Source organism: Oncorhynchus masou, chromosome 12 (assembly GCF_036934945.1).
Source record: "Oncorhynchus masou masou isolate Uvic2021 chromosome 12, UVic_Omas_1.1, whole genome shotgun sequence".
NCBI classification, from domain to species: domain Eukaryota; kingdom Metazoa; phylum Chordata; class Actinopteri; order Salmoniformes; family Salmonidae; genus Oncorhynchus; species Oncorhynchus masou.
In genome coordinates, this window is record NC_088223.1 from 88,308,244 (window position 1) to 88,335,088 (window position 26,845).

At 40.5% G+C, this 26,845-nt stretch overlaps 1 protein-coding gene and 1 pseudogene across 1 annotated transcript; both read right to left on the minus strand.

The window, feature by feature from the left end:
* Window positions 1–3,770: 3,770 nt before the first annotated feature.
* LOC135551014 (hepatitis A virus cellular receptor 1 homolog) lies at window positions 3,771–9,317 on the minus strand (annotated as a pseudogene).
* Window positions 9,318–9,364: 47 nt separating this feature from the next.
* Window positions 9,365–26,054, minus strand: LOC135549245 (T-cell immunoglobulin and mucin domain-containing protein 4-like). Its single transcript, XM_064979272.1, has 7 exons — window positions 25,945–26,054; window positions 25,504–25,842; window positions 25,286–25,360; window positions 25,093–25,154; window positions 24,906–24,993; window positions 24,786–24,825; window positions 9,365–9,725 (listed from the first exon to the last, which is right to left on the minus strand). The coding sequence occupies exons 1-7, from the start codon at window positions 25,991–25,993 to the stop codon at window positions 9,590–9,592; spliced, it is 789 nt and encodes a 262-aa protein (XP_064835344.1). The 5' UTR covers window positions 25,994–26,054; the 3' UTR covers window positions 9,365–9,589.
* Window positions 26,055–26,845: the final 791 nt, after the last annotated feature.

Here is a 26,845-nt window from a genome sequence, read left to right on the forward strand (position 1 = left end):
AACCATGTGTGTGAGCTCTATACTTTTATTTAAAAGTAGATTTGTTTAAGACCACCAAGTAACACGGTGTGACCCTGACTGAGCCCGCTAAAAGGTTAAGAGACATCTGATTTCCTAAAGCGTTGGAGAGATAATTATACAGTCTTATTGTAAGTTTGTCTTCCCGAGGGACACAGTGGTAGCATTTGTGACGGCCTCAAAAGCTCTACTTGTTAGTTATTATGTGTTGTACAACATTGCGTTCCTCTTGTTAAATCACAATGTTACTTCCTGATGACCTTTGTGTTGTGTCTGTTCCTGATGTGTTTGTTTATGATGAGTCAACAAACTGCCCGGCTGAATCTCTCTCATTTAAAGCCACCACTTCAGAGGAACAGAGCAGTTTTATGCTGAGATTTTGCTTTGACGGCGGATGAAAGAGATTTAATCCTTTGTTCTGATTTATTAAAGTAGAGGGTATTGACAAATTGATCACACTGAAATAACTGACAAATCCTTATGACATTCATTTTTAAAGAGGAAGTGAAATCCACGTGGGGAGGAAATGAAACCCCATGCAGCTGTCTGCTGATGTTTATGATTCTTTTCATGTGACTATTTGAGAATTTCATTGCTTCCTTGTGTACAGTATGTAACGTAGTCAATGTATTCAGTATGTCAGGTCTGGCATTTCGGTTACTTGAGAGAGTCAATTACTTTTTTTTATGGTCTCTTTAATCGTCCCCTCCCAATTTTAATTGTAATTTCAATCTGTTCCCTGGCCTCCAATGACTCCAGGCCTCTCCCATCTGGGCTACCAAGTCACATCTGGCTTCTCCTCTGGGCCTCGCCGGGCAGGGTGTGTGTGTGTGTTTGCGTGTCTGCTGCTGTGCATGTGTGTGTGTGTGTATGTGCATGTGTGTCTGTTTGTCTGTCTGTCTCGTCCTGTGGCCAGGCTCCCTTTCTCAAATGGGGCCCAGACTAGTTGTGTGGCACATCTTGCCCCTGTTCCCCACTTCCCTTCATGTGGTTCCATGGTTGATTCTCCACTTCCCTTCATGTGATTCCATGGTTGATTCCCCACTTCCCTTCATGTGATTCCATGGTTGATTCTCCACTTCTCTTCATGTGGTTCCATGGTTGATTCCCCACTTCTCTTCATGTGATTCCATGGTTGATTCTCCACTTCCCTTCATGTGATTCCATGGTTGATTCTCCACTTTTCTTCATGTGATTCCATGGTTGATTCTCCACTTCCCTTCATGTGATTCCATGGTTGATTCTCCACTTTCTCTTCATGTGATTCCATGGTTGATTCTCCACTTCTCTTCATGTGATTCCATGGTTGATTCTCCACTTCCCTTCATGTGATTCCATGGTTGATTCTCCACTTCCCTTCATGTGATTCCATGGTTGATTCTCCAGTTCCCTTCATGTGATTCCATGGTTGATTCTCCACTTCCCTTCATGTGATTCCATGGTTGATTCTCCACTTCCCTTCATGTGATTCCATGGTTGATTCTCCACTTCTCTTCATGTGGTTCCATGGTTGATTCTCCACTTCTCTTCATGTGGTTCCATGGTTGATTCTCCACTTCTCTTCATGTGGTTCCATGGTTGATTCCCCACTTCTCTTCATGTGATTCCATGGTTGATTCTCCACTTCTCTTCATGTGGTTCCATGGTTGATTCCCCACTTCTCTTCATGTGGTTCCATGGTTGATTCCCCACTTCTCTTCATGTGATTCCATGGTTGATTCTCCACTTCTTCTTCATGTGATTCCATGGTTGATTCTCCACTTCTCTTCATGTGGTTCCATGGTTGATTCTCCACTTCCCTTCATGTGATTCCATGGTTGATTCTCCACTTCCCTTCATGTGATTCCATGGTTGGTTTCAGTTCCCTTCATGTGATTCCATGGTTGATTCTCCACTTCCCTTCATGTGATTCCATGGTTGATTCTCCACTTCCCTTCATGTGATTCCATGGTTGATTCTCCAGTTCCCTTCATGTGATTCCATGGTTGATTCTCCACTTCTCTTCATGTGATTCCATGGTTGATTCTCCACTTCCCTTCATGTGATTCCATGGTTGATTCTCCACTTCTCTTCATGTGATTCCATGGTTGAGCGTTGATTTATCTCCCATCTCTCAATGGCGGCTGCTGCTGCTGCCCACCTGGCTGCCTGATCTCCTTCCAGTACATGACTGTGTTTCTGCGGATGAATCTGAGGAGCAATGTTTTTGATTCACATAATTCATATAGTTTGCCACTGAGGCCTTTGAGCGCCACTCTGATCTGACACATCCAGACAGGAGTTGAATTGGTCGGTATGGCTGTCACAATCACAACCCACTGGGCACAGACGTCAATTCAATGTCTATTCCACGTTGGTTCAATATAATTTAATTGAAAATAAGTGCGGGACAACGTTGATTCAACCAGTGTGTGTGCAGTGGAAATGAACTGGATGATAGTAGCCAGATCTGGCAAACATTATAGATTCAACAATGAATCATAAAAAAATTGGGTGAGTATCCTCAACTGATAGAGGCGGCAGGTTAGCCTAGTGGTTAGAGCATTGGACTAGTAACCGATAGGTTGAAAGTTCAAATCCCTGATCTGACAAAGTACAAATCTGTCGTTCTGCCCCAGAACAAGGCAGTTAACCCACTGTTCCTAGGCTGTCATTGAAAATAAGAATTTGTCCTTAACTGACTTGCCTAGTTAAAAAAAAAAAACTGTCATACAAAAGTTAACTGGCCCCCAATGGTGGAACAAACTCCCTCACGACGCCAGGACAGCGGAGTCAATCACCACCTTCTGGAGACACCTGAAACCCCACCTCTTCAAGGAATACCTAGGATAGGATAAGTAATCCTTCTCACCCCCCCTTAAGTGATTTAGATGCACTATTGTAAAGTGGCTGTTCCACTGATGTCAGAAGGTGAATTCACCAATTTGTAAGTCGCTCTGGATAAGAGCGTCTGCTAAATGACGTAAATGTAGTTTAACAGAAGTGCCTTTAGGACATTTCATGGCAAAAAGAAACATATGGGAATGTAAAAAAACACAAAAATAACTTGTGTACAGCAAAGGAAAATATCCCCAGGGCGAGACAAATCCTTCATTTTTGACATGAATTTGACAGGGAGACAAACTTGCACAAACATTGATAGCCTACCAAACGCTCAGTTAAGACAGTGCTGCCATCATGTGGGCAGAAATAATATTGCATTGCATGTAAGTCATGTCCTGACTCCTGACACTAAATCATGCCGATCAATAATTTACTACCACTGTCATCATAAAACATGTATAAAACTCATAAAGGAGACCATTGATTTATCTTTAAAATAAGTGGCTATGAATCAGAATTTATCAGGAGAATCACATTACATCACATTTCCCTCTCTCATTATGCTTCTGCCTTTGTTATAAAAGAGATGACTGAAGGATCTTTGTACTCTGTTTCCACAGGTGAGTAGTCTCTGGAAACACTAATAGGGGCGGCAGGTAACCTAGTGATTAAGAGCGTTGGGCCAGTAACCAAAAGGCTGCTGGTTTAAATCCCTGAGAGAAATCTGCCAAGGTGGAAAAATCTTACGTTCTGCCCTTGAGCAAGCTAGTAAACTCCAAACAACAACGGTTCCCCGGGCGCCGATGACATCGATTAAGGAAGTCCCGCACCTCTTTGATTCAGAGGGGTTGAGTTAAATACGGAAGACACATTTCGGTTAAATGCATTCAGTTGTGCCTAACATGTTGAATCATGAACAAAATAACTGGTTGGGTTTTACTTTTAGGTCGTTTTGTTTTATTAGAAAGAGGCATAAGTTAGACCGCTTGTGATAACAACCAATACTGTGCATCTAAAAAACATCACACCACTACATAATAACAATATATAAAAAAAAGTGAATCCATTTTACATAGGGGGGGGGACTCCTATAGATACCATAAGTGAATGTAGAGCCTCTGAGAGAGATGGTCATTCTGAGGCAGCTGTCAGGCAACAGTGATCCGTCCAATAGATTAGCCAGACTGATGTCTGTGTGTCACAGTGTGGGTGCGTCCCATAAGGCACCCTGTTCCCTATTCCCAGCTACCTGGTCATGCAATATATAGGGAACAGGGTGCCTTATGGGACACACCCACTGTGACAAAACAGACATCAGTCTGGCTGTCCTCACTATCATGTTAACAGCCGTCTACTGGATAGATCAGTGCTCTGGCTCTTCCACCCTAGTCCAGAGTATAGATGTTCTCCTCCACAGGTCTCCTCATGCGGATCTCATAGATGATGTGAGGCGGCTCTTTGGCTGACAAACTAGAGGGACACAACATGATCACGCATTGATCATTCCTAATCAATGATAAGTAATTGGACTAATTGAAGCCTATACATTCTTCGTTCATTTATATGTCATATTTGTCTTCGTAATTAAAAAAAAAAAAATGTTTTGTGTTCAATCATATGTTTACATGTCAGTCGTGCTTTATCATGTGTTTGCTTACCAGCCTGTCTTTAAAGCTCTTCTGTGAATCCCTCCTAGAGAAGAAAATAAATAGTTGAAATCAACTCAAATCTAAGCGTATTCGTCAATATGCATAGGAGGATGCAGCATATTCAGCACATTGTACACACTACAATGAAATACTTACTCTTAATTAGTTAGTGGTAATACACTGCTAAATGGGAAAACATTTCACATCACAGCAAGATGTCTGAATACGTGAGCATTACCACACTGGGCTTTGCAGTTACATACGTTTAAACCCCAATATCACCAAGGCCCCCATTATCAGTAGAAGCAGACTGAGGGAGAGAGAGAGCACTGGGATGTTGATCTGGAGAGAGAAGCTGGGAAGAGGCTCCTCCATCTGGTTACAGAGCACAGAGAGAAGAAGAAGGGTTAAACTCTTGGAGGGATTTGTTAGGCTTTCATATGGTGAGTAATGTTTGCTTATATGCCAGTGGCGTTACTATATAGTAGTATATAAAATACTCACAAGTGTTTGCGATGGGAAAAGACTGGTGTTCTGTCTTGGAATGGCTAGATGTGATGATTCAACAGCTCTCCAGTGTTCTAGAAAAGGAGACAGCTCACAATGAAGATGTGGAAGGATGGTAATCTCTCACTTGGCAGGACATTCTGACATTCAATCACCCCTGAGACATCATCAACCACTGCTGCTTGATTCTCTCGAAATGAAAACTGTCATTTCAACACTTGCCGCATCGTTTTGTGGTTTCTGATGAAATACACTGAGGACTGCATTGCACTGAGCAGCGCAATGTGATTCAAGATGATACTGCATAGAAAACATGTGTTTAAAATGTTTGAGGCTCTTTGTGATTAAACAGCCATAGAAAATGAGTTAGAATCTTGGTCTGAAACTATTCTCTGAGAGGAAGTGTCCTCATTTTGAAAATGAAAGTTTGTAAGGCATGTAAAGGAACTGTTAACATCATTTTTCTCCATTTGATATGTAAGCACATTCAGCAACTTTGCGAGGCGAGTTCCAGGGAGTTTGATCATTGATGTCATAACACTGGGAGTGTGAATTAAGGATGATAGTCCGTTTTCATTCCCATCTAGTTAGGATTTCTCCATTTTTAACCACACATGAATCATCGTTACGACCGTCAACACAACCCAAGAGGTTAAGAGGTCAGGCCTAGGTTCCTCTAGGGTTCACATGAGATTAATACGACCTATTTATTGTATGTCTTTGATAGAAAATACGCATTTCACATGCATCAGGATCCCATGAGTTCACCCCCTTCTCTATTATACACTGACTCACCTGTGGTGGGAGGAGCTTCTGTAACATGTACAGTGGGGCTTGTTGGCAAAACGGTCACTGGAGCTAAGAAAACAATTCACAAATTCAAAACATACATTTTGGGAGAGTAAATTGCATTATGGGCCAGTTTTAAGTTAGTTACGTGCCATACAACAAATAGGGCCGGCGTGTTTTTTTTGTGGACGAGAAAGCTAGAAAGACTAAGTTAATTGATTCCCATTGTTGCCCAAGAGTGTAGAAGTAGTGAAAATAAATTATTTCTCGCCACAAATTACCTTTCATGACCCTTAAGTTTTGAATTATTTTTTGGTCGTTGAAAATGCCATCTATGTCCACTCTGCAACAGTATGGCCCACTGTCTGTCCGCTTGACGTGGAGAATTCCCAGGTCCATTTCTCCCGCGAGGACATCACCTGCCAGTCTGTACCTGTCTGACACCTTGGAGATGACGCCATGGTTGTCTGTCTGCGCGAGGATGTTGTTGCACCAGAACGTGCCACATTCTCGTCCCCAGCACACGCGGCTCAAACCCAAACGGCTCACTGAATATTGACAGGACAATGTCGCAGTAGCACCTTCCATCACCTTGAACGCCGACACTGAACACCTGGCTGTGGAGTTGGGGAAATAAACATAAGTTGACAAGGCTATTTCCTCCTTCCAAAGGTTCCGTACACATCTTAAAAACATCCCAAGGTCAACCACAAAACTTTCTCAATTTTGATCAAAGGCCTATATTTTGTAGCTTGCTACTCATCTCAATTCGGTTGCTATAATTATAGTTAAAGTATGGTAGTCTTCGAAAGAGTAGGCTTATGTAGGTATGGAAAAACTAATACACAGCCATGTCAAATAACTCAAAGTAACACCGAAACACTTTATTGTATGAAAACTGCCATTTCTAACGTTAAGCAGTTAGACCTACTCAATGTAGCTGCGAACGTTGAACAGTTAGACCTACTCAATGTAGCTGCGAACGTTGAACAGTTAGACCTACTCAATGTAGCTGCGAACGTTGAACAGTTAGACCTACTCAATGTAGCTGTGAACGTTAAGCAGTTAGACCTACTCAATGTAGCTGTGAACGTTGAACAGTTAGACCTACTCAATGTAGCTGCGAACGTTGAACAGTTAGACCTACTCAAAGCTGTGACCTTTGAACAGTTAGACCTACTCAATGTAGCTGTGAACGTTAAGCAGTTAGACCTACTCAATGTAGCTGTGAACGTTGAACAGTTAGACCTACTCAATGTAGCTGCGAACGTTGAACAGTTAGACCTACTCAATGTAGCTGCGAACTTTGAACAGTTAGACCTACTCAATGTAGCTGCGTTGAACAGTTAGAACTCAATGTTGAACAGTTAGACCTACTCAATGTAGCTGTGAACGTTGAACAGTTAGACCTACTCAATGTAGCTGCGAACGTTGAACAGTTAGACCTACTCAATGTAGCTGCAAACGTTGAACAGTTAGACCTACTCAATGTAGCTGTGAACTTTGAACAGTTAGACCTACTCAATGTAGCTGTGAACGTTGAACAGTTAGACCTACTCAATGTAGCTGTGAACGTTGAACAGTTAGACCTACTCAATGTAGCTGTGAACGTTGAACAGTTAGACCTACTCAATGTAGCTGTGAACGTTGAACAGTTAGACCTACTCAATGTAGCTGTGAACGTTGAACAGTTAGACCTACTCAATGTAGCTGTGAACGTTGAACAGTTAGACCTACTCAATGTAGCTGTGAACGTTGAACAGTTAGACCTACTCAATGTAGCTGTGAACGTTGAACAGTTAGACCTACTCAATGTAGCTGTGAACGTTGAACAGTTAGACCTACTCAATGTAGCTGTGAACGTTGAACAGTTAGACCTACTCAATGTAGCTGTGAACGTTGAACAGTTAGACCTACTCAATGTAGCTGTGAACGTTGAACAGTTAGACCTACTCAATGTAGCTGTGAACGTTGAACAGTTAGACCTACTCAATGTAGCTGTGAACGTTGAACAGTTAGACCTACTCAATGTAGCTGCGGACAGTACACCTCCAGCCAAGGCCAAAGCTGCCAACCTGTCTAGAACAAAGCCGTTGGAGACCCGTGTCACTCTAGTAGTAAACAACGGACACACAAAGAGTGAGGCTGTTTCTGTGGTGTTAGATTGTGGGGGCGGGGCATCCACCTCGAACTACACCCATGTACCCAATCATTCAACAGCCTAAACTCCAATTATTTGTACTGTTTTAGATAACGTTTCCTTGCCTGAAAATGTTAGGAGGACGAGGATCCAACGACGGGGGGAAAACGGTCCAGAACTAGCAGCCATCTTGTGTATCCAGTGTGTAGGAGTGGAGGGTGTGTGCTGGGAATGGGACAGGGCATCTGAATGGGCAGCTGTGTTCTCGTGGGGGCCACGGCTTGTGACATCTCCAGGCAGGACAGCCAGAGCCACTGTGACCCCTCTGCTAACCTCCTCCTATGGCAGGGCTGGGAGTGGAGAAAAGGCCCATTGTTGATGGAATTTTCATCTGCATATACCAGAGTAAACAAACTGATGATTTAGGAGGCTCATCTCCCAGGGTACACAATGTGTTTTTAAAAGCTAACCCATAGCCAAAGGTTATGACTAGCCAGTTCCCAAAATCCTTAAAATGATGTTGTAAAGCTTTTAGTAGTTTTTAACAATGTATTAGTGGAACAACAATTGTGTAGCCAATGAATAATTAGACACATTAGAATTTCAAGTTAGAATTTTTATTATCATGCAACAGATTGGGTTTGAACAAGACAATATACCGCAAAATTGGGTAAAGAAGACCATTTTCTGAAGAATGTTGCGATTCTGTGTGACTTTTCACTGCCTTTGTATGCCTGGGTGATGTTGCAGATGGGTGTAGCTAAATGTCCTGCTTAGAGGACATGGAGGGATAGAAAACCATAGCACACATTGCTTTTCATTTCATCAGGCATTAAAGCTGATGGCATTTTTATTTTGGTCACTTTTAGGCTATTACATAAAAACATTATATGGTCATCGTAATCAATTGAAACATACACTGTTAACAAATCCAATGAAATGTAATTGGTGACATGCACATGGTTAGCAGATGTTATTGGTGACATGCACATGGTTAGCAGATGTTATTGGTGACATGCACATGGTTAGCAGATGTTATTGGTGACATGCACATGGTTAGCAGATGTTATTGGTGACATGCACATGGTTAGCAGATGTTATTGGTGACATGCACATGGTTAGCAGATGTTATTGGTGACATGCACATGGTTAGCAGATGTTATTGGTGACATGCACATGGTTAGCAGATGTTATTGGTGACATGCACATGGTTAGCAGATGTTATTGGTGACATGCACATGGTTAGCAGATGTTATTGGTGACATGCACATGGTTAGCAGATGTTATTGTGACATGCACATGGTTAGCAGATGTTATTGGTGACATGCACATGGTTATGCAGATGTTATTGGTGACATGCACATGGTTAGCAGATGTTATTGGTGACATGCACATGGTTCAGGTGTTGCTGAAATGATTCTACAAAGTGCTGATAGCCAAAGGAAGCCATATTAGTAAGGCTCTTTTTTTCAAATAAACCTTTCAATAACACAAATCAACTCTTTGGTTCACTTATCAGCAAACACTGCTGATTCTGTAGTTACTTTTGTCTTGTCCGACTGAATCATTAGCCTGTAAGTCAACCTCAGCCTTGTAACACAGAGCTACTGCACTATACAACGTGTTAACAGCGTGAGCGTGGTGGCGAAGTGTCCGTGCTCCGTCAGTGGATATCTTCATAGTCGTCTCTCTCGTTGTCCTCTATCTGATAGACGTTCTCTACAGCCGTCTCTCGCGTGTGCAGGCCCAAGCTGGACACTGAGTTTCTGTACAGGACTGAGCCGCCAGAGCGCTGTGGTCTGACAAAGGAAAGACCAATAAATGCAGAGCTTAGCGAGACGCTGTAGCTTGACATACAGTATTGTCCTTCTACATTATACTGCTTAGTTTCTGATCCAGTTGAATTTAAGCTGAGAAAAGTTTTGGAGTGTTGGTGTAAAATCTGACAAAGCAAATTAAGTTTGTATTGATTGTATTGATTTAGGACAGGGCTACTTGTTTTGTACAGTATTGAGAATCCCATATATTTTTCAGCTGTGATGTTTCACAAAAAGTTCTGAACCTTTCTATTCTCATAGTTTTCTACAGATTGTAAAGAAACACATTTTTAGGTAAAAGTATTATTATACTAGTGATCCATTAACCAAGACTTTTCACATCACCCCGCAGCCATTCCTGAACCTGTGACCAAAAACTAGAATCCGGCATCATTTTGGGTATCAGTTCATAAACCATGTGCCATGGAGTCAGTATATCGAAAATCTCTACCCATCTATTTTTCACTCTATATGGTACAGCTGTCAAATTTTTGGCTCCTAAATGAAACTGGTATACTCTCCCCTTCCACTTGCCTCTTCCATTTTTGTGGTAATGATGCAATTAGTTGGTTGTAATTTTGGGTAGAGCAGACATTTCCATATATTGTTGTTAGTTGCACGTGTGACATAACTCCACCATTCCTATTTATGATATAATTTACAAAGATTATACAGTTTTTAAAAAACACGTTTTTTAAAATCAGTTAGTATATTTGAGTTTAACTATAATGTTTGTTGTAACATTTTGTTCTGTCTTTTCTGGTGGATTAAAATGAAATTGCAACCAAATTCCAATGGCTTGTTTTAAAATAGTGACGTGGACTGGATCTTTGTATTCACCACTTGGGTCCCGGTTCAGGAATAATGAAAGCAGAACTGAAAGCAGAACTGAAAGCAGATACTTGTTGAGTATCTGATAATCTACCATTTGTACAGGAGTGGTTAAAACATAATAAAACATAATAATGGTCATCTGAGTACATCAATAAAGGTTTGGTATACTTCAACTGGTGCACTTCAACTGGTGCACTTCAACTGGTGCACTTCAACTGCACTTCAACTGGTGCACTTCAACTGGTGTACTTCAACTGGTGTACTTCAACTGGTGTACTTCAACTGGTGTACTTCAACTGGTGTACTTCAACTGGTGTACTTCAACTGGTGTACTTCAACTGGTATTATACTTCAACTGGTGTACTTCAACTGGTGTACTTCAACTGTATACTTCAACTGGTGTACTTCAACTGGTGTACTTCAACTGGTGTACTTCAACTGGTGTACTTCAACTGGTGTACTTCAACTGGTGTACCTCAACTGGTGTACTTCAACTGGTGTACTTCAACTATTGTACTTCAACTGGTGTACTTCAACTGGTGTACTTCTTCAACTGGTGTACTTCAACTGGCGTACTTCAACTGGTGTACTTCAACTGGTGTACTTCAACTGGTGTACTTCAACTGGTGTACTTCAACTGGTGTACTTCAACTGGTATACTTAAACTATTATACTTCAACTGGTGTACTTCAACTGGTGTACTTCAACTGGTGTACTTACTTCAACTGGTGTACTTCAACTGGTGTACTTCAACTGGTGTACTTCAACTGGTGTACTTCAACTGGTGTACTTCAACTGGTATACTTGTATACTTCAACTGGTGTACTTCAACTGGTATACTTCAACTGGTGTGTACTTCAACTGGTGTACTTCAACTGGTATACTTCAACTGGTATATACTTCAACTGGTATACTTCAACTGGTGTACTGGTGAACTTCAACTGGTGTACTTCAACTGGTACTTCAACTGGTATACTTCAACTGGTGTACTTCAACTGGTGTACTTCAACTGGTATACTTCAACTGGTGAACTTCAACTGGTGAACTTCAACTGGTGTACTTCAACTGGTGTACTTCAACTGGTGTACTTCAACTGGTGTACTTCAACTGGTGTACTTCAACTGGTGTACTTCAACTGGTGTACTTCAACTGGTGTACTTCAACTGGTGTACTTCAACTGGTATACTTCAACTGGTATACTTCAACTGGTATACTTCAACTATTGTACTTCAACTGGTGTACTTCAACTGGTGTACTTCAACTATACTTCAACTGTACTTCAACTGGTGTACTTCAACTGGTGTACTTCAACTGGTGTACTTCAACTGGTATACTTCAACTGGTGTACTTCAACTGGTATACTTCAACTGGTGTACTTCAACTGTACTTCAACTGGTATACTTCAACTGGTATACTTCAATACTTCAACTGGTGTACTTCAACTGGTATACTTCAACTGGTGTACTTCAACTGGTGTACTTCAACTGGTGTACTTCAACTGGTGTACTTCAACTGGTGTACTTCAACTGGTGTACTTCAACTGGTGTACTTCAACTGGTGTACTTCAACTGGTGTACTTCAACTTATACTTCAACTGGTATACTTCAACTGGTGTACTTCAACTGGTGTACTTCAACTGGTGTACTTCAACTGGTGTACTTCAACTGGTGTACTTCAACTGGTGTACTTCAACTGGTGTACTTCAACTATTATACTTCAACTATACTTACTGGTGTACTTCAACTCAACTGGTGTACTTCAACTGGTGTACTTCAACTGGTGTACTTCAACTGGTGTACTTCAACTGGTGTACTTCAACTGGTGTACTTCAACTATTATACTTCAATTGGTGTACTTCAACTGGTGTACTTCAACTGGTATACTTCAACTGGTATACTTCAACTGGTATACTTCAACTGGTATACTTCAACTGGTGTACTTCAACTGGTGTACTTCAACTGGTGTACTTCAACTGGTGTACTTCAACTGGTGTACTTCAACTGGTATACTTCAACTGGTGTACTTCAACTGGTGTACTTCAACTGGTGTACTTCAACTGGTGTACTTCAACTGGTGTACTTCAACTGGTGTACTTCAACTGGTGTACTTCAACTGGTGTACTTCAACTGGTGTACTTGAACTGGTGTACTTCAACTGGTGTACTTCAACTGGTGTACTTCAACTGGTGTACTTCAACTGGTGTACTTCAACTGGTGTACTTCAACTGGTGTACTTCAACTGGTGTACTTCAACTGGTGTACTTCAACTGGTGTACTTCAACTGGTGTACTTCAACTGGTGTACTTCAACTCAACTGGTGTACTTCAACTGGTGTACTTCAACTTCAACTGGTGTACTTCAACTGGTGTACTTCAACTGGTGTACTTCAACTGGTGTACTTCAACTGGTGTACTTCAACTGGTGTACTTCAACTGGTGTACTTCAACTGGCATACTTCAACTGTACTTCAACTATTATACTTCAACTATTGTACTTCAACTGGTGTACTTCAACTGGTGTACTTCAACTGGTGTACTTCAACTGGTGTACTTCAACTGGTGTACTTCAACTGGTGTACTTCAACTGGTGTACTTCAACTGGGTACTTCAATACTTCAACTGGTACTTCAACTGGTGTACTTCAACTGGTGTACTTCAACTGGTGTACTTCAACTATTATACTTCAACTGGGTACTTATACTTCAACTGGTATACTTCAACTGGTATACTTCAACTGGTGTACTTCAACTGGTGTACTTCAACTGGTGTACTTCAACTGGTGTACTTCAACTGGTGTACTTCAACTGGTGTACTTGAACTGGTGTACTTCAACTGGTATACTTCAACTGGTATACTTCAACTGGTATACTTCAACTACTATACTTCAACTATTATACTTCAACTATTATACTTCAACTATTATACTTCAACTATTATACTTCAACTGGTGTACTTCAACTGGTATACTTCAACTGGTATACTTCAACTGGTGTACTTCAACTGGTGTACTTCAACTGGTGTACTTACTTCAACTGGTGTACTTCAACTGGTGTACTTCAACTGGTGTACTTCAACTGGTGTACTTCAACTGGTGTACTTCAACTGGTGTACTTCAACTGGTATACTTCAACTGGTATACTTCAACTTCTTCAACTGGTATACTTCAACTGGTACTTACTTCAACTGGTGTACTTCAACTGGTATACTTCAACTGGTGTACTTCAACTGGTGTACTTCAACTGGTGTACTTCAACTGGTGTACTTCAACTGGTGTACTTCAACTGGTGTACTTCAACTGGTGTACTTCAACTGGTGTACTTCAACTGGTGTACTTCAACTGGTATACTTCAACTATTACTTCAACTACTTCAACTGGTGTACTTCAACTGGTGTACTTCAACTGGTGTACTTCAACTGTACTTCAACTGGTATACTTCAACTATTATACTTCAACTGGTGTACTTCAACTGGTGTACTTCAACTGGTGTACTTCAACTGGTGTACTTCAACTGGTGTACTTCAACTGGTGTACTTCAACTGGTATACTTCAACTGGTATACTTCAACTGGTGTACTTCAACTGGTGTACTTCAACTGGTGTACTTCAACTGGTGTACTTCAACTGGTATACTTCAACTGGTACTTCAACTGGTATACTTCAACTGGTGTACTTCAACTGGTATACTTCAACTGGGTACTTATACTTCAACTGGTATACTTCAACTGGTATACTTCAACTGGTGTACTTCAACTGGTGTACTTCAACTGGTGTACTTCAACTGGTGTACTTCAACTGGTGTACTTCAACTGGTGTACTTCAACTGGTGTACTTCAACTGGTGTACTTCAACTGGTGTACTTCAACTGGTGTACTTCAACTGGTGTACTTCAACTGGTATACTTCAACTGGTATACTTCAACTGGTATACTTCAACTGGTTACTTCAACTGGTGTACTTCAACATACTTCAACTGGTGTACTTGGTGTACTTCAACTGGTGTACTTCAACTGGTATACTTCAACTGGTGTACTTCAACTGGTGTACTTCAACTGGTGTACTTCAACTGGTATACTTCAACTGGTGTACTTCAACTGGTATACTTCAACTGGGTACTTGTACTTCAACTGGTATACTTCAATACTTCAACTGGTGTACTTCAACTGGTGTACTTCAACTGGTATACTTCAACTGGTGTACTTCAACTGGTGTACTTCAACTGGTGTACTTCAACTGGTGTACTTCAACTGGTGTACTTCAACTGGTGTACTTCAACTGGTGTACTTCAACTGGTGTACTTCAACTGGTGTACTTCAACTGTACTTCAACTGGTACTTCAACTATTGTACTTCAACTGGTGTACTTCAACTGGTGTACTTCAACTGGTGTACTTCAACTGGTGTACTTCAACTGGTGTACTTCAACTGGTGTACTTCAACTGGTGTACTTCAACTGGTATACTTCAACTGGTGTACTTCAACTGGTGTACTTCAACTGGTGTACTTCAACTGGTGTACTTCAACTGGTGTACTTCAACTGGTGTACTTCAACTGGGGTACTTCAACTGGTACTTCAACTGGTGTACTTCAACTGGTGTACTTCAACTGGTGTACTTCAACTGGTGTACTTCAACTGGTGTACTTCAACTGGTGTACTTCAACTGGTGTACTTCAACTGGTGTACTTCAACTGGTGTACTTCAACTGGTGTACTTCAACTGGTGTACTTCAACTGGTATACTTCAACTGGTGTATACTTCAACTGGTGTACTTCAACTGGTATACTTCAACTGGTGTACTTCAACTGGTGTACTTCAACTGGTGTACTTCAACTGGTGTACTTCAACTGGTGTACTTCAACTGGTGTACTTCAACTGGTGTACTTCAACTGGTGTACTTCAACTGGTACTTACTTCAACTGGTGTACTTCAACTGGTGTACTTCAACTGGTATACTTCAACTGGTGTACTTCAACTGGTGTACTTCAACTGGTGTACTTCAACTGGTGTACTTCAACTGGTGTACTTCAACTGGTGTACTTCAACTGGTGTACTTCAACTGGTACTTCAACTGGTGTACTTCAACTGGTGTACTTCAACTGGTGTACTTCAACTGGTGTACTTCAACTGGTATACTTCAACTGGTGTACTTCAACTGGTGTACTTCAACTGGTGTACTTCAACTGGTGTACTTCAACTGGTATACTTCAACTGGTGTACTTCAACTGGTGTACTTCAACTGGTATACTTCAACTGGTATACTTCAACTGGTGTACTTCAACTGGTGTACTTCAACTGGTATACTTCAACTGGTGTACTTCAACTGGTGTACTTCAACTGGTACTTCAACTGGTGTACTTCAACTGGTATACTTCAACTGGTGTACTTCAACTGGTGTACTTCAACTGGTATACTTCAACTGGTATACTTCAACTGGTGTACTTCAACTGGTGTACTTCAACTGGTGTACTTCAACTGGTGTACTTCAACTGGTGTACTTCAACTGGTGTACTTCAACTGGTGTACTTCAACTGGTGTACTTCAACTGGTGTACTTCAACTGGTGTACTTCAACTGGTGTACTTCAACTGGTGTACTTCAACTGGTATACTTCAACTGGTATACTTCAACTGGTGTACTTCAACTGGTGTACTTCAACTGGTGTACTTCAACTGGTGTACTTCAACTGGTGTACTTCAACTGGTGTACTTCAACTGGTATACTTCAACTGGTATACTTCAACTGGGTACTTCAACTGGTGTACTTCAACTGGTGTACTTCAACTGGTGTACTTCAACTGGTGTACTTCAACTGGTGTACTTCAACTGGTGTACTTCAACTGGTGTACTTCAACTGGTGTACTTCAACTGGTATACTTCAACTGGTATATACTTCAACTGGTGTACTTCAACTGGTGTACTTCAACTGGTGTACTTCAACTGGTGTACTTCAACTGGTGTACTTCAACTGGTGTACTTCAACTGGTATACTTCAACTGGTGTACTTCAACTGGTATACTTCAACTGGTATACTTCAACTGGTATACTTCAACTGGTATACTTCAACTGGTGTACTTCAACTGGTGTACTTCAACTGGTGTACTTCAACTGGTATACTTCAACTGGTGTACTTCAACTGGGTACTTATACTTCAACTGGTATACTTCAACTGGTGTACTTCAACTGGTGTACTTCAACTGGTGTACTTCAACTGGTGTACTTCAACTGGTGTACTTCAACTGGTGTACTTCAACTGGTGTACTTCAACTGGTGTACTTCAACTGGTACTTATACTTCAACTGGTATACTTCAACTGGTATACTTCAACTGGTGTACTTCAACTGGTGTACTTCAACTGGTGTACTTCAACTGGTGTACTTCAACTGGTGTACTTCAACTGGTGTACTTCAACTGGTATACTTCAACTGGTGTACTTCAACTGGTGTACTTCAACTGGTGTACTTCAACTGGTGTACTTCAACTGGTGTACTTCAACTGGTGTATACTTCAACTGGTGTACTTCAACTGGTGTACTTCAACTGGGTACTTCAACTGGTGTACTTCAACTGGTGTACTTCAACTGGTGTACTTCAACTATGGTGTACTTCAACTATTATACTTCAACTGGTGTACTTCAACTGGTGTACTTCAACTGGTGTACTTCAACTGGTATACTTCAACTGGTATACTTCAACTGGTGTACTTCAACTGGTGTACTTCAACTGGTGTACTTCAACTGGTATACTTCAACTATTGTACTTCAACTGGTGTACTTCAACTGGTGTACTTCAACTGGTGTACTTCAACTGGTGTACTTCAACTGGTGTACTTCAACTGGTGTACTTCAACTGGTATACTTCAACTGGTGTACTTCAACTGGTGTACTTCAACTGGTGTACTTCAACTGGTGTACTTCAACTGGTATACTTCAACTGGTGTACTTCAACTGGTGTACTTCAACTGGTGTACTTCAACTGGTGTACTTCAACTGGTATACTTATACTTCAACTGGTATACTTCAACTTCAACTGGTGTACTTCAACTGGTATACTTCAACTGGTGTACTTCAACTGGTATACTTCAACTGGTATACTTCAACTGGTGTACTTCAACTGGTGTACTTCAACTGGTATACTTCAACTGGTATACTTCAACTGGTGTACTTCAACTGGTGTACTTCAACTGGTGTACTTCAACTGGTGTACTTCAACTGGTGTACTTCAACTGGTGTACTTCAACTGGTATACTTCAACTGGTGTACTTCAACTGGTGTACTTACTTCAACTGGTGTACTTCAACTATACTTCAACTGGTGTACTTCAACTATACTTCAACTGGTGTACTTCAATACTTCAACTGGTGTACTTCAACTGGTGTACTTCAACTGGTGTACTTCAACTGGTATACTTCAACTGGTGTACTTCAACTGGTGTACTTCAACTGGTGTACTTCAACTGGTATACTTCAACTGGTGTACTTCAACTCAATTTATACTTCAACTGGTATACTTCAACTGGTGTACTTCAACTGGTGTACTTCAACTGGTGTACTTCAACTGGTATACTTCTGGTATACTTCAACTGGTATACTTCAACTGGTGTACTTATACTTCAACTGGTATACTTCAACTGGTGTACTTCAACTGGTGTACTTCAACTGGTGTACTTCAACTGGTATACTTCAACTGGTATACTTCAACTGGTGTACTTCAACTGGTGTACTTCAACTGGTGTACTTCAACTGGTGTACTTCAACTGGTGTACTTCAACTGGTGTACTTCAACTGGTGTACTTCAACTGGTGTACTTCAACTATTATACTTCAACTGGTGTACTTCAACTATTATACTTCAACTGGTATACTTCAACTGGTATACTTCAACTGGTATACTTCAACTGGTGTACTTCAACTGGTATACTTCAACTGGTGTACTTCAACTGGTGTACTTCAACTGGTGTACTTCAACTGGTGTACTTCAACTGGTGTACTTCAACTGGTGTACTTCAACTGGTATACTTCAACTGGTGTACTTCAACTGGTGTACTTCAACTGGTGTACTTCAACTGGTGTACTTCAACTGGTGTACTTCAACTGGTGTACTTCAACTGGTGTACTTCAACTGGTGTACTTCAACTGGTGTACTTCAACTGGTGTACTTCAACTGGTGTACTTCAACTGGTGTACTTCAACTGGTGTACTTCAACTGGTATACTTCAACTGGTGTACTTCAACTGGTGTACTTCAACTGGTATACTTCAACTGGTATACTTCAACTGGTATACTTCAACTGGTATACTTCAACTGGTATACTTCAACTGGTATACTTCAACTGGTGTACTTCAACTAGTGTACTTCAACTGGTGTACTTCAACTGGTATACTTCAACTGGTGTGTACTTCAACTGGTATACTTCAACTGGTGTACTTCAACTGGTGTACTTCAACTGGTATACTTCAACTGGTGTACTTCAACTGGTGTACTTCAACTGGTGTGTACTTCAACTGGTGTACTTCAACTGGTGTACTTCAACTGGTGTACTTCAACTGGTGTACTTCAACTGGTGTACTTCAACTGGTGTACTTCAACTGGTGTACTTCAACTGGTGTACTTCAACTGGTGTACTTCAACTGGTATACTTCAACTGGTGTACTTCAACTGGTGTACTTCAACTGGTATACTTCAACTGGTATACTTCAACTGGTGTACTTCAACTGGTGTACTTCAACTGGTGTACTTCAACTGGTGTACTTCAACTGGTGTACTTCAACTGGTATACTTCAACTGGTGTACTTCAACTGGTATACTTCAACTGGTGTACTTCAACTGGTGTACTTCAACTGGTGTACTTCAACTGGTGTACTTCAACTGGTATACTTCAACTGGTATACTTCAACTGGTATACTTCAACTGGTATACTTCAACTGGTGTACTTCAACTGGTGTACTTCAACTGGTGTACTTCAACTGGTGTACTTCAACTGGTGTACTTCAACTTCAACTGGTGTACTTCAACTGGTGTACTTCAACTGGTGTACTTCAACTGGTATACTTCAACTGGTGTACTTCAACTGGTATACTTCAACTGGTATACTTCAACTGGTGTACTTCAACTGGTGTATACTTCAACTGGTGTACTTCAACTGGTGTACTTCAACTGGTGTACTTCAACTGGTGTACTTCAACTGGTATACTTCAACTGGTATACTTCAACTGGTGTACTTCAACTGGTGTACTTCAACTGGTATACTTCAACTGGTGTACTTCAACTGGTGTACTTCAACTGGTATACTTCAACTGGTATACTTCAACTTCAACTGGTGTACTTCAACTGGTGTACTTCAACTGGTGTACTTCAACTGGTGTACTTCAACTGGTGTACTTCACTGGTGTACTGGTATACTTCAACTGGTGTACTTCAACTATTATACTTCAACATACTTCAACTGGTATACTTCAACTGGTGTACTTCAACTGGTGTACTTCAACTGGTGTACTTCAACAACTGGTGTACTTCAACTGGTGTACTTCAACTGGTGTACTTCAACTGGTATACTTCAACTGGTGTACTTCAACTGGTGTACTTCAACTGGTGTACTTCAACTGGTATACTTCAACTGGTGTACTTCAACTGGTGTACTTCAACTGGTGTACTTCAACTGGTGTACTTCAACTGGTGTACTTCAACTGGTATACTTCAACATACTTCTGGTGTACTTCAACTGGTGTACTTCAACTGGTGTACTTCAACTGGTGTACTTCAACTGGTGTACTTCAACTGGTGTACTTCAACTGGTGTACTTCAACTGGTGTACTTCAACTGGTGTACTTCAACTGGTATACTGGTGTACTTCAACTGGTGTACTTCAACTGGTATACTTCAACTGGTATACTTCAACTATTATACTTCAACTGGTATACTTCAACTGGTATACTTCAACTGGTATACTTCAACTGGTGTACTTCAACTGGTATACTTCAACTGGTGTACTTCAACTGGTATACTTCAACTGGTATACTTCAACTGGTATACTTCAACTGGTATACTTCAACTGGTGTACTTCAACTGGTGTACTTCAACTGGTGTACTTCAACTGGTATACTTCAACTGGTGTACTTCAACTGGTGTACTTCAACTATTATTCTTCAATACTTCAACTGGTATACTTCAACTGGTATACTTCAACTGGTGTACTTCAACTGGTGTACTTCAACTGGTGTACTTCAACTGGTGTACTTCAACTGGTCAACTGGTGTACTTCAACTGGTGTACTTCAACTGGTGTACTTCAACTGGTGTACTTCAACTGGTATACTTCAACTGGTATACTTCAACTGGTATACTTCAACTGGTATACTTCAACTGGTATACTTCAACTGGTATACTTCAACTATTATACTTCAACTGGTGTACTTCAACTGGTGTACTTCTTCAACTGGTGTACTTCAACTGGTGTACTTCAACTGGTGTACTTCAACTGGTGTACTTCAACTGGTGTACTTCAACTGGTGTACTTCAACTGGTGTACTTCAACTGGTGTACTTCAACTGGTGTACTTCAACTTGGTGTACTTCAACTGGTGTACTTCAACTGGTATACTTCAACTATTATACTTCAACTGGTATACTTCAACTGGTATACTTCAATTGGTGTACTTCAACTGGTGTACTTCAACTGGTGTACTTCAACTGGTGTACTTCAACTGGTATACTTCAACTGGTGTACTTCAACTGGTGTACTTCAACTATTATACTTCAACTGGTGTACTTCAACTGGTGTACTTCAACTGGTATACTTCAACTGGTATACTTCAACTGGTATACTTCAACTGGTATACTTCAACTGGTGTACTTCAACTGGTGTACTTCAACTGGTGTACTTCAACTGGTGTACTTCAACTGGTGTACTTCAACTGGTGTACTTCAACTGGAATACCATCCAGCCCTGGAGTTTTCCCAGACTTTAATTGCATCAAGTTCATCCTCTGTAATTTGCCTTTCACATGAGTCTTTCTGAACAGCTGTTCATTTTACATTATTAATAGAGAATAAATCCTGTAATTAACTTTGGTTAGTGGAGATGGAGGAGACTGAAACGAAAACATGTGCTTAAAGTACTTCCTCTTTCAAATTATCGTTTGGTGAGTTATGGGTGACTCCGTTATTTGTAAGTTTCAGTAAATTAGTTTCAGTCAATTATTTTTGGTAGCATTTCTATGCTGAAGAGTAAAAAATAATTTGGTGCATTTTTCCCAATATCCAGTTTTTATTTGATCATATATTCCACTTGATCTTTCTTGAATAAATTCCTCCATTTATTTTAGTTACAATAAGCGATCTGCGGTACGCATGTTATGACAGAAAATGTTTGTTATAAATTCTTCTGGTTAAAAACAACTTGTCACCTAATAGGATTTAAATTTCCAATTTCCTCGCCCACGTGGAAATTATGTAAGAATAATGTACAGTGCATTTGGAAAGTATTCAGACCCCTTCATCATTTTGTTACAGCCTTGTTCTAACATCGATCAAATAGTTTTTTCCCCCCCCTCATCAATCTACATACAATACCGCATAATGACAAAGCAAAAACAGGTTTTTAGACATTTTTACAAATAGAATAAAATAATCATATGGAAAAATCACATTTGCATAAGTACTCAGACCATTGGCTCAGTACTTTGTTGAAGAGCCTTTGGCAGCGATTACGGCCTCAAATCTTCTTGGGCATGACACTACAAGCTTGGCTCTGGCAAGGTGACCATCAGGTTCTTGGTCACATCCCTGACCAAGGCCCTTCTCCCCGATTGCTCTGGCGGCCAGCTCTAGGAAGAGTCCTGGTGGTTCCAAACTTCTTCCATTTAAGAATGATGGAGGTCGCTGTGTTCTTGGGGACCTTCAATGCTGCAGGTACCCTTCCCTAGATCTGTGCCTTGAACACAATCATATCTCGGCACTCTACGGACAATTCCTTTGGTGTCATGGCTTGGTTTTTGGTCTGATATGCAATGTCAACTATGGGAACTTATATAGACAGGTGTGTGCCTCTCCAAATCATGTCCAATCAATTGAATTTAACACAGCTGGACTCAAATCAAGTTGTAGAAACATCTCAAGGATGATCAATGGAAACAGGATTCACCTGAGCTCAATTTCAAGTCTCATATCAAAAGGTCTGAATACTTATGACAATAAAGTATCTGTTTTTTTTTTTGGTTTTTTTATAAATTAGCAAAAATTTGGGGTACTGTGTGTAGATTTGTGAGTCACATTTTTATCTAATCCCTTTTACAATAAGGCTGTAACATAACAAAATGTGGAAAAGTCAAGGGGTCGGAATACTTTCTGAATGCACTGTATATACAAACTACTGAGCTACACTGTATATGCCAATTATTTGATGGTCTGACCGCATTCTGTCATCTATCAACACAGCGAGAAAATCTATACAGTACCTGTCCAAGATTTGGCCACACCTACTCATTCAAACTTTTTTTGTACTTTGTAAAATAGTAGTGAAGACATCAAAACTATGAAACACATATGGAATCATGTAGTAACCAAAAAAGTGTTAAACGAGATTCTTCAAACTAGCCACCCTTTGCCTTGATGACAGCTTTTCACACTCTTGGCATTCTCTCAATCAGCTTCACCTGGAATGATTTTCTAACTGTCTTGAAGGTGTTCCCACATATGCTGAGCACTTGTTGGCTGTTTTTCCTCCACTCTGCAGTCCAACTCATCCCAAGCCATCTCAATTGGGTTGAGGTCAGGTGATTGTGGAGGTCAGGTCATCTGATGCAACACTCCATCACTCTGTTGCTTGGTCAAATAGCCATTACACAGCCTGGAAGTGTGTTGGGTCATTGTCCTGTTGAAAAACAAATGATAGTCCCACTAAGCGCAAACCAGATGGGATGGTGTATCGCTGCAGAATGCTGAGGTAGCCATGCCGGTAAAGTGTGCCTTGAATTATAAATAAATCACAGAGAGTGTCACCAGCAAAGCACCTCCACACACCACACCTCCTTCTCCATGCTTCACAGGGGTAACCACACATGCAAAGATCATCCGTTCACCTACTCTCCGTCTCACAAAGACACGGCGGTTGGAAACCAAAATTTCATCAGACCAAAGAACAGATTTCCACCGGTCTAATGTCCATGGCTCGTGTTTCTTGGCCCAAGCAAGTCTCTTCTTATTATTGGTGTCCTTTAGTAGTGGTTTCTTTGCAGTAATTCGACCATGAAGGCCTGATTCACGCAGTCTCCTCTGAACAGTTGATGTTGAGATATGTCTGTTACTTGAAATCTGGGAGGTGCAATTTGAGGTGCAGTTAATTGCCGATTTCTGAGGTTGGTAACTCGAATGAACTTATCCTCTGCAGCAGAGGTAACTCTGGGTCTTCCTTTCATGTGGCGGTCGTCATGAGAGCCAGTATCATAGCGCTTGATGGTTTTTGCGACTGCACTTGAAGAAACCTTCAAGATTTTTTACATTTTCCGCATTGACTGACCTTCATGTCTTTTAACATAATGGCTTTAATGTCTTCACTATTATTATACAATGTAGAAAATAGTAGAAATAAAGAAAAACCCTGGAATGAGCAGGTGTGTCCAAACTTTTGACTGGTACTGTATATCTCACTAGATCAGAATGTTTAAGCCTCCATTTATCCGCTAGTTCCAATATATCTATGATATTCGTGATTTACTTAAGTGCATGAGGGTGATTGATCACTGATCATCTTGTCTTATTATCTGCTAAGCTATTACACTTATAACTGGCTACACTTATTTCACCATTTGCCATAATGAGATACACATTTCAATTCTATTTATCATTATATATATGTTTTTAAACTTACCATTAAAAAGTACCATAATGATTGAGTGTCCATATAGCTGTACCATGTTATTTGCACTGCTACTGAGTAAACCTCCAATTGTTCTCCACTATTCCAGCCACTAAAGCCTCCTTATTGTTTCACTTCCTCAGTCAGTTGTGGTCTTGCGTCACTTCCTCAATCTGTTGTGGTCTTGGGTCTCATTAGTCATAATGACAGTATCATAGACATTTACCATAGACCTAATGGTTTTGCTAATTAGGCCTACATGTCCCATCGATAGATATTGCACAGTGATTCAGTCATTCTCTTGGCATATTGTGGTGATTCAACTACTGTATCAGTTGGAAGAGTTATAGTAGTCATGACAACAGTCTACTTACATTTGAGTCCCATAGCAACTCTTTCCCATCGCTTTCCTGCAATTACACCAGTAAGATGTTCAACGAGAGAATTTGTTCTTATTATACAGGCAATGGTATAGATAGTGTGTACTTACTCATGACGAGTACAGACACAATCCCCACCCCTGTCAGAACAAGCAGAATGGACCCCAGGATCACAGCCAGGTTGTGGCCTCTTGTCTCCTGTAGACATCACAGATTCAGATCAGTTAAAAACGGCATCTCACAGCAGTGTTTCCTATTTTTTTTTTTGCAGGAATTGCAGTATGTTGTCAAGCTTACTGATTTTGATTCTCTGTAATATGGCGTGGATGAATACTCAGTGGATGTTGTGGTCACAGGACCTACACAATGAGGAAGTAAAAGTATGTTTTCACGTGTAAGAATAATACTGCAATGAAAATTAAAAATTAAAAATATAAAATAAGACTTCTATGGACTGACATCACGTTATTCGGTAGGCTGTGTTCCGTACCGTGGTCGTGGTTGTCCATGGTCTGTGGGGTTATGGTCACATTGGCAGATGTCTGGGATGTTGTCGGGACAGGTGCTGAAATCAGACAGTAAAAACATACTAACCGCTCAGCTTGAACAAGTATACATGCTGTGAAATCGTACTATTCCATAGTATAGGCTTACAATTCTCATCCGATAAGCATCAAGTTATGTCCTGGCCTGTCGTGCGTTCTTTACCTTTCTCAATGGTCAAGCTGACATGATATTTCTCATCGTTGAACCATCCAACGTACTGCACTCTGCATCCATACGTTCCAGAGTCTTTCTCTGTGATATTGGAGATGGTTAGAGCGACGTCCCCCGTCTTCAGCTCACCCAATAACTGATACCGAACCGACGATCTACGCGTCACTTCAGACCCATCAGTCGAGATTATTTCATTGTCACAACCGCCAGAGCTCGGGATCATTCCTTTCCCCCAGCAAATGTGTTGTAGACCATGAGATTTGGCATCATATTTAAATGGCAGAGTGATATTCTGACCCTCAATACCAACGATTTGACTGCATTCACTGACTGAAAATGAGAGAGAAGAAGTAGTGAGAACTGAATTTTATTTTAAATCCTATTCATTTACTTATTAACCAGGCTAAAATAGATATATCGAGCATCACTAACCTGAAAGTAGACAGAGGAGAAACCAGCCTGAAATGCACCGAGTCTCCATGATCGGGTTTTGTCACTTTCTCACTCTCATGTGTCAGGTCTTTTATAAACTCAAATCAAATGGCCTGGTCACATGACTTCCTGTCCTTCTCTGACAGCTGTTTCCTTTGCGCTCGGATAAGCAGAGGGTCAGTGTTCTTCTGTTTTACCCTTACAAATATTGCACACATACTTGCACATGTTTTAGGCAAGTTCACATAATTCATAATTTATTGAAAATAAATTCAATCCAGTGTACGATTGTATGAAATACATCCACAGGTACACCTCCAATTGACTCAAAATTATGTCAATTAGCCTATCAGAAGCTTCTAAAGCCATGACATCATTTTCCAAGCTGTTTAAAGGCACAGTCTGACCCACTGGAATTGTGATACAGTGAATTATAAGTGAAATAATCTGTCTGTAAACAATTGTTGGGAAAATGACTTGTGTCATGCACAAAGCAGACTTGCCAAAACTATAGTTTGTTAACAAGAAATTTGTGGAGAGGTTGAAAAACGAGTTTTAATGACTCCAACCTAAGTGTATGTAAACTAGTTTTAATGACCCCAACCTAAGTGTATGTAAATTAGTTTTAATGACTCTAACCTAAGTGTATGTAAACTAGTTTTAATGATTCCAACCTGAGTGTATGTAAACTAGTTTTAATGACTCCAACCTAAGTGTATGTAAACTAGTTTTAATGACTCCAACCTAAGTGTATGTAAACTAGTTTTAATGACTCTAACCTAAGTGTATGTAAACTAGTTTTAATGACTCCAACCTAAGTGTATGTAAACTAGTTTTAATGACCCCAACCTAAGTGTATGTAAACTAGTTTTAATGACTCCAACCTAAGTGTATGTAAACT

What these genes read in the sequence shown, in the direction of transcription:
- LOC135549245 (XM_064979272.1), bottom strand. Translation starts at nt 25,993, where the DNA reads ATGGAGACTCGGTGCATTTCAGGCTGGTTTCTCCTCTGTCTACTTTCA. An exon ending in ATTACAGAGAATCAAAATCA is followed by an intron (nt 24,994 to 25,092) that starts GTAAGCTTGACA and finishes TGATGTCTACAG; the next exon opens with GAGACAAGAGGCCACAACCT. An exon ending in GCTATGGGACTCAAATGTAA is followed by an intron (nt 9,726 to 24,785) that starts GTAGACTGTTGT and finishes TTCCTTTGTCAG; the next exon opens with ACCACAGCGCTCTGGCGGCT.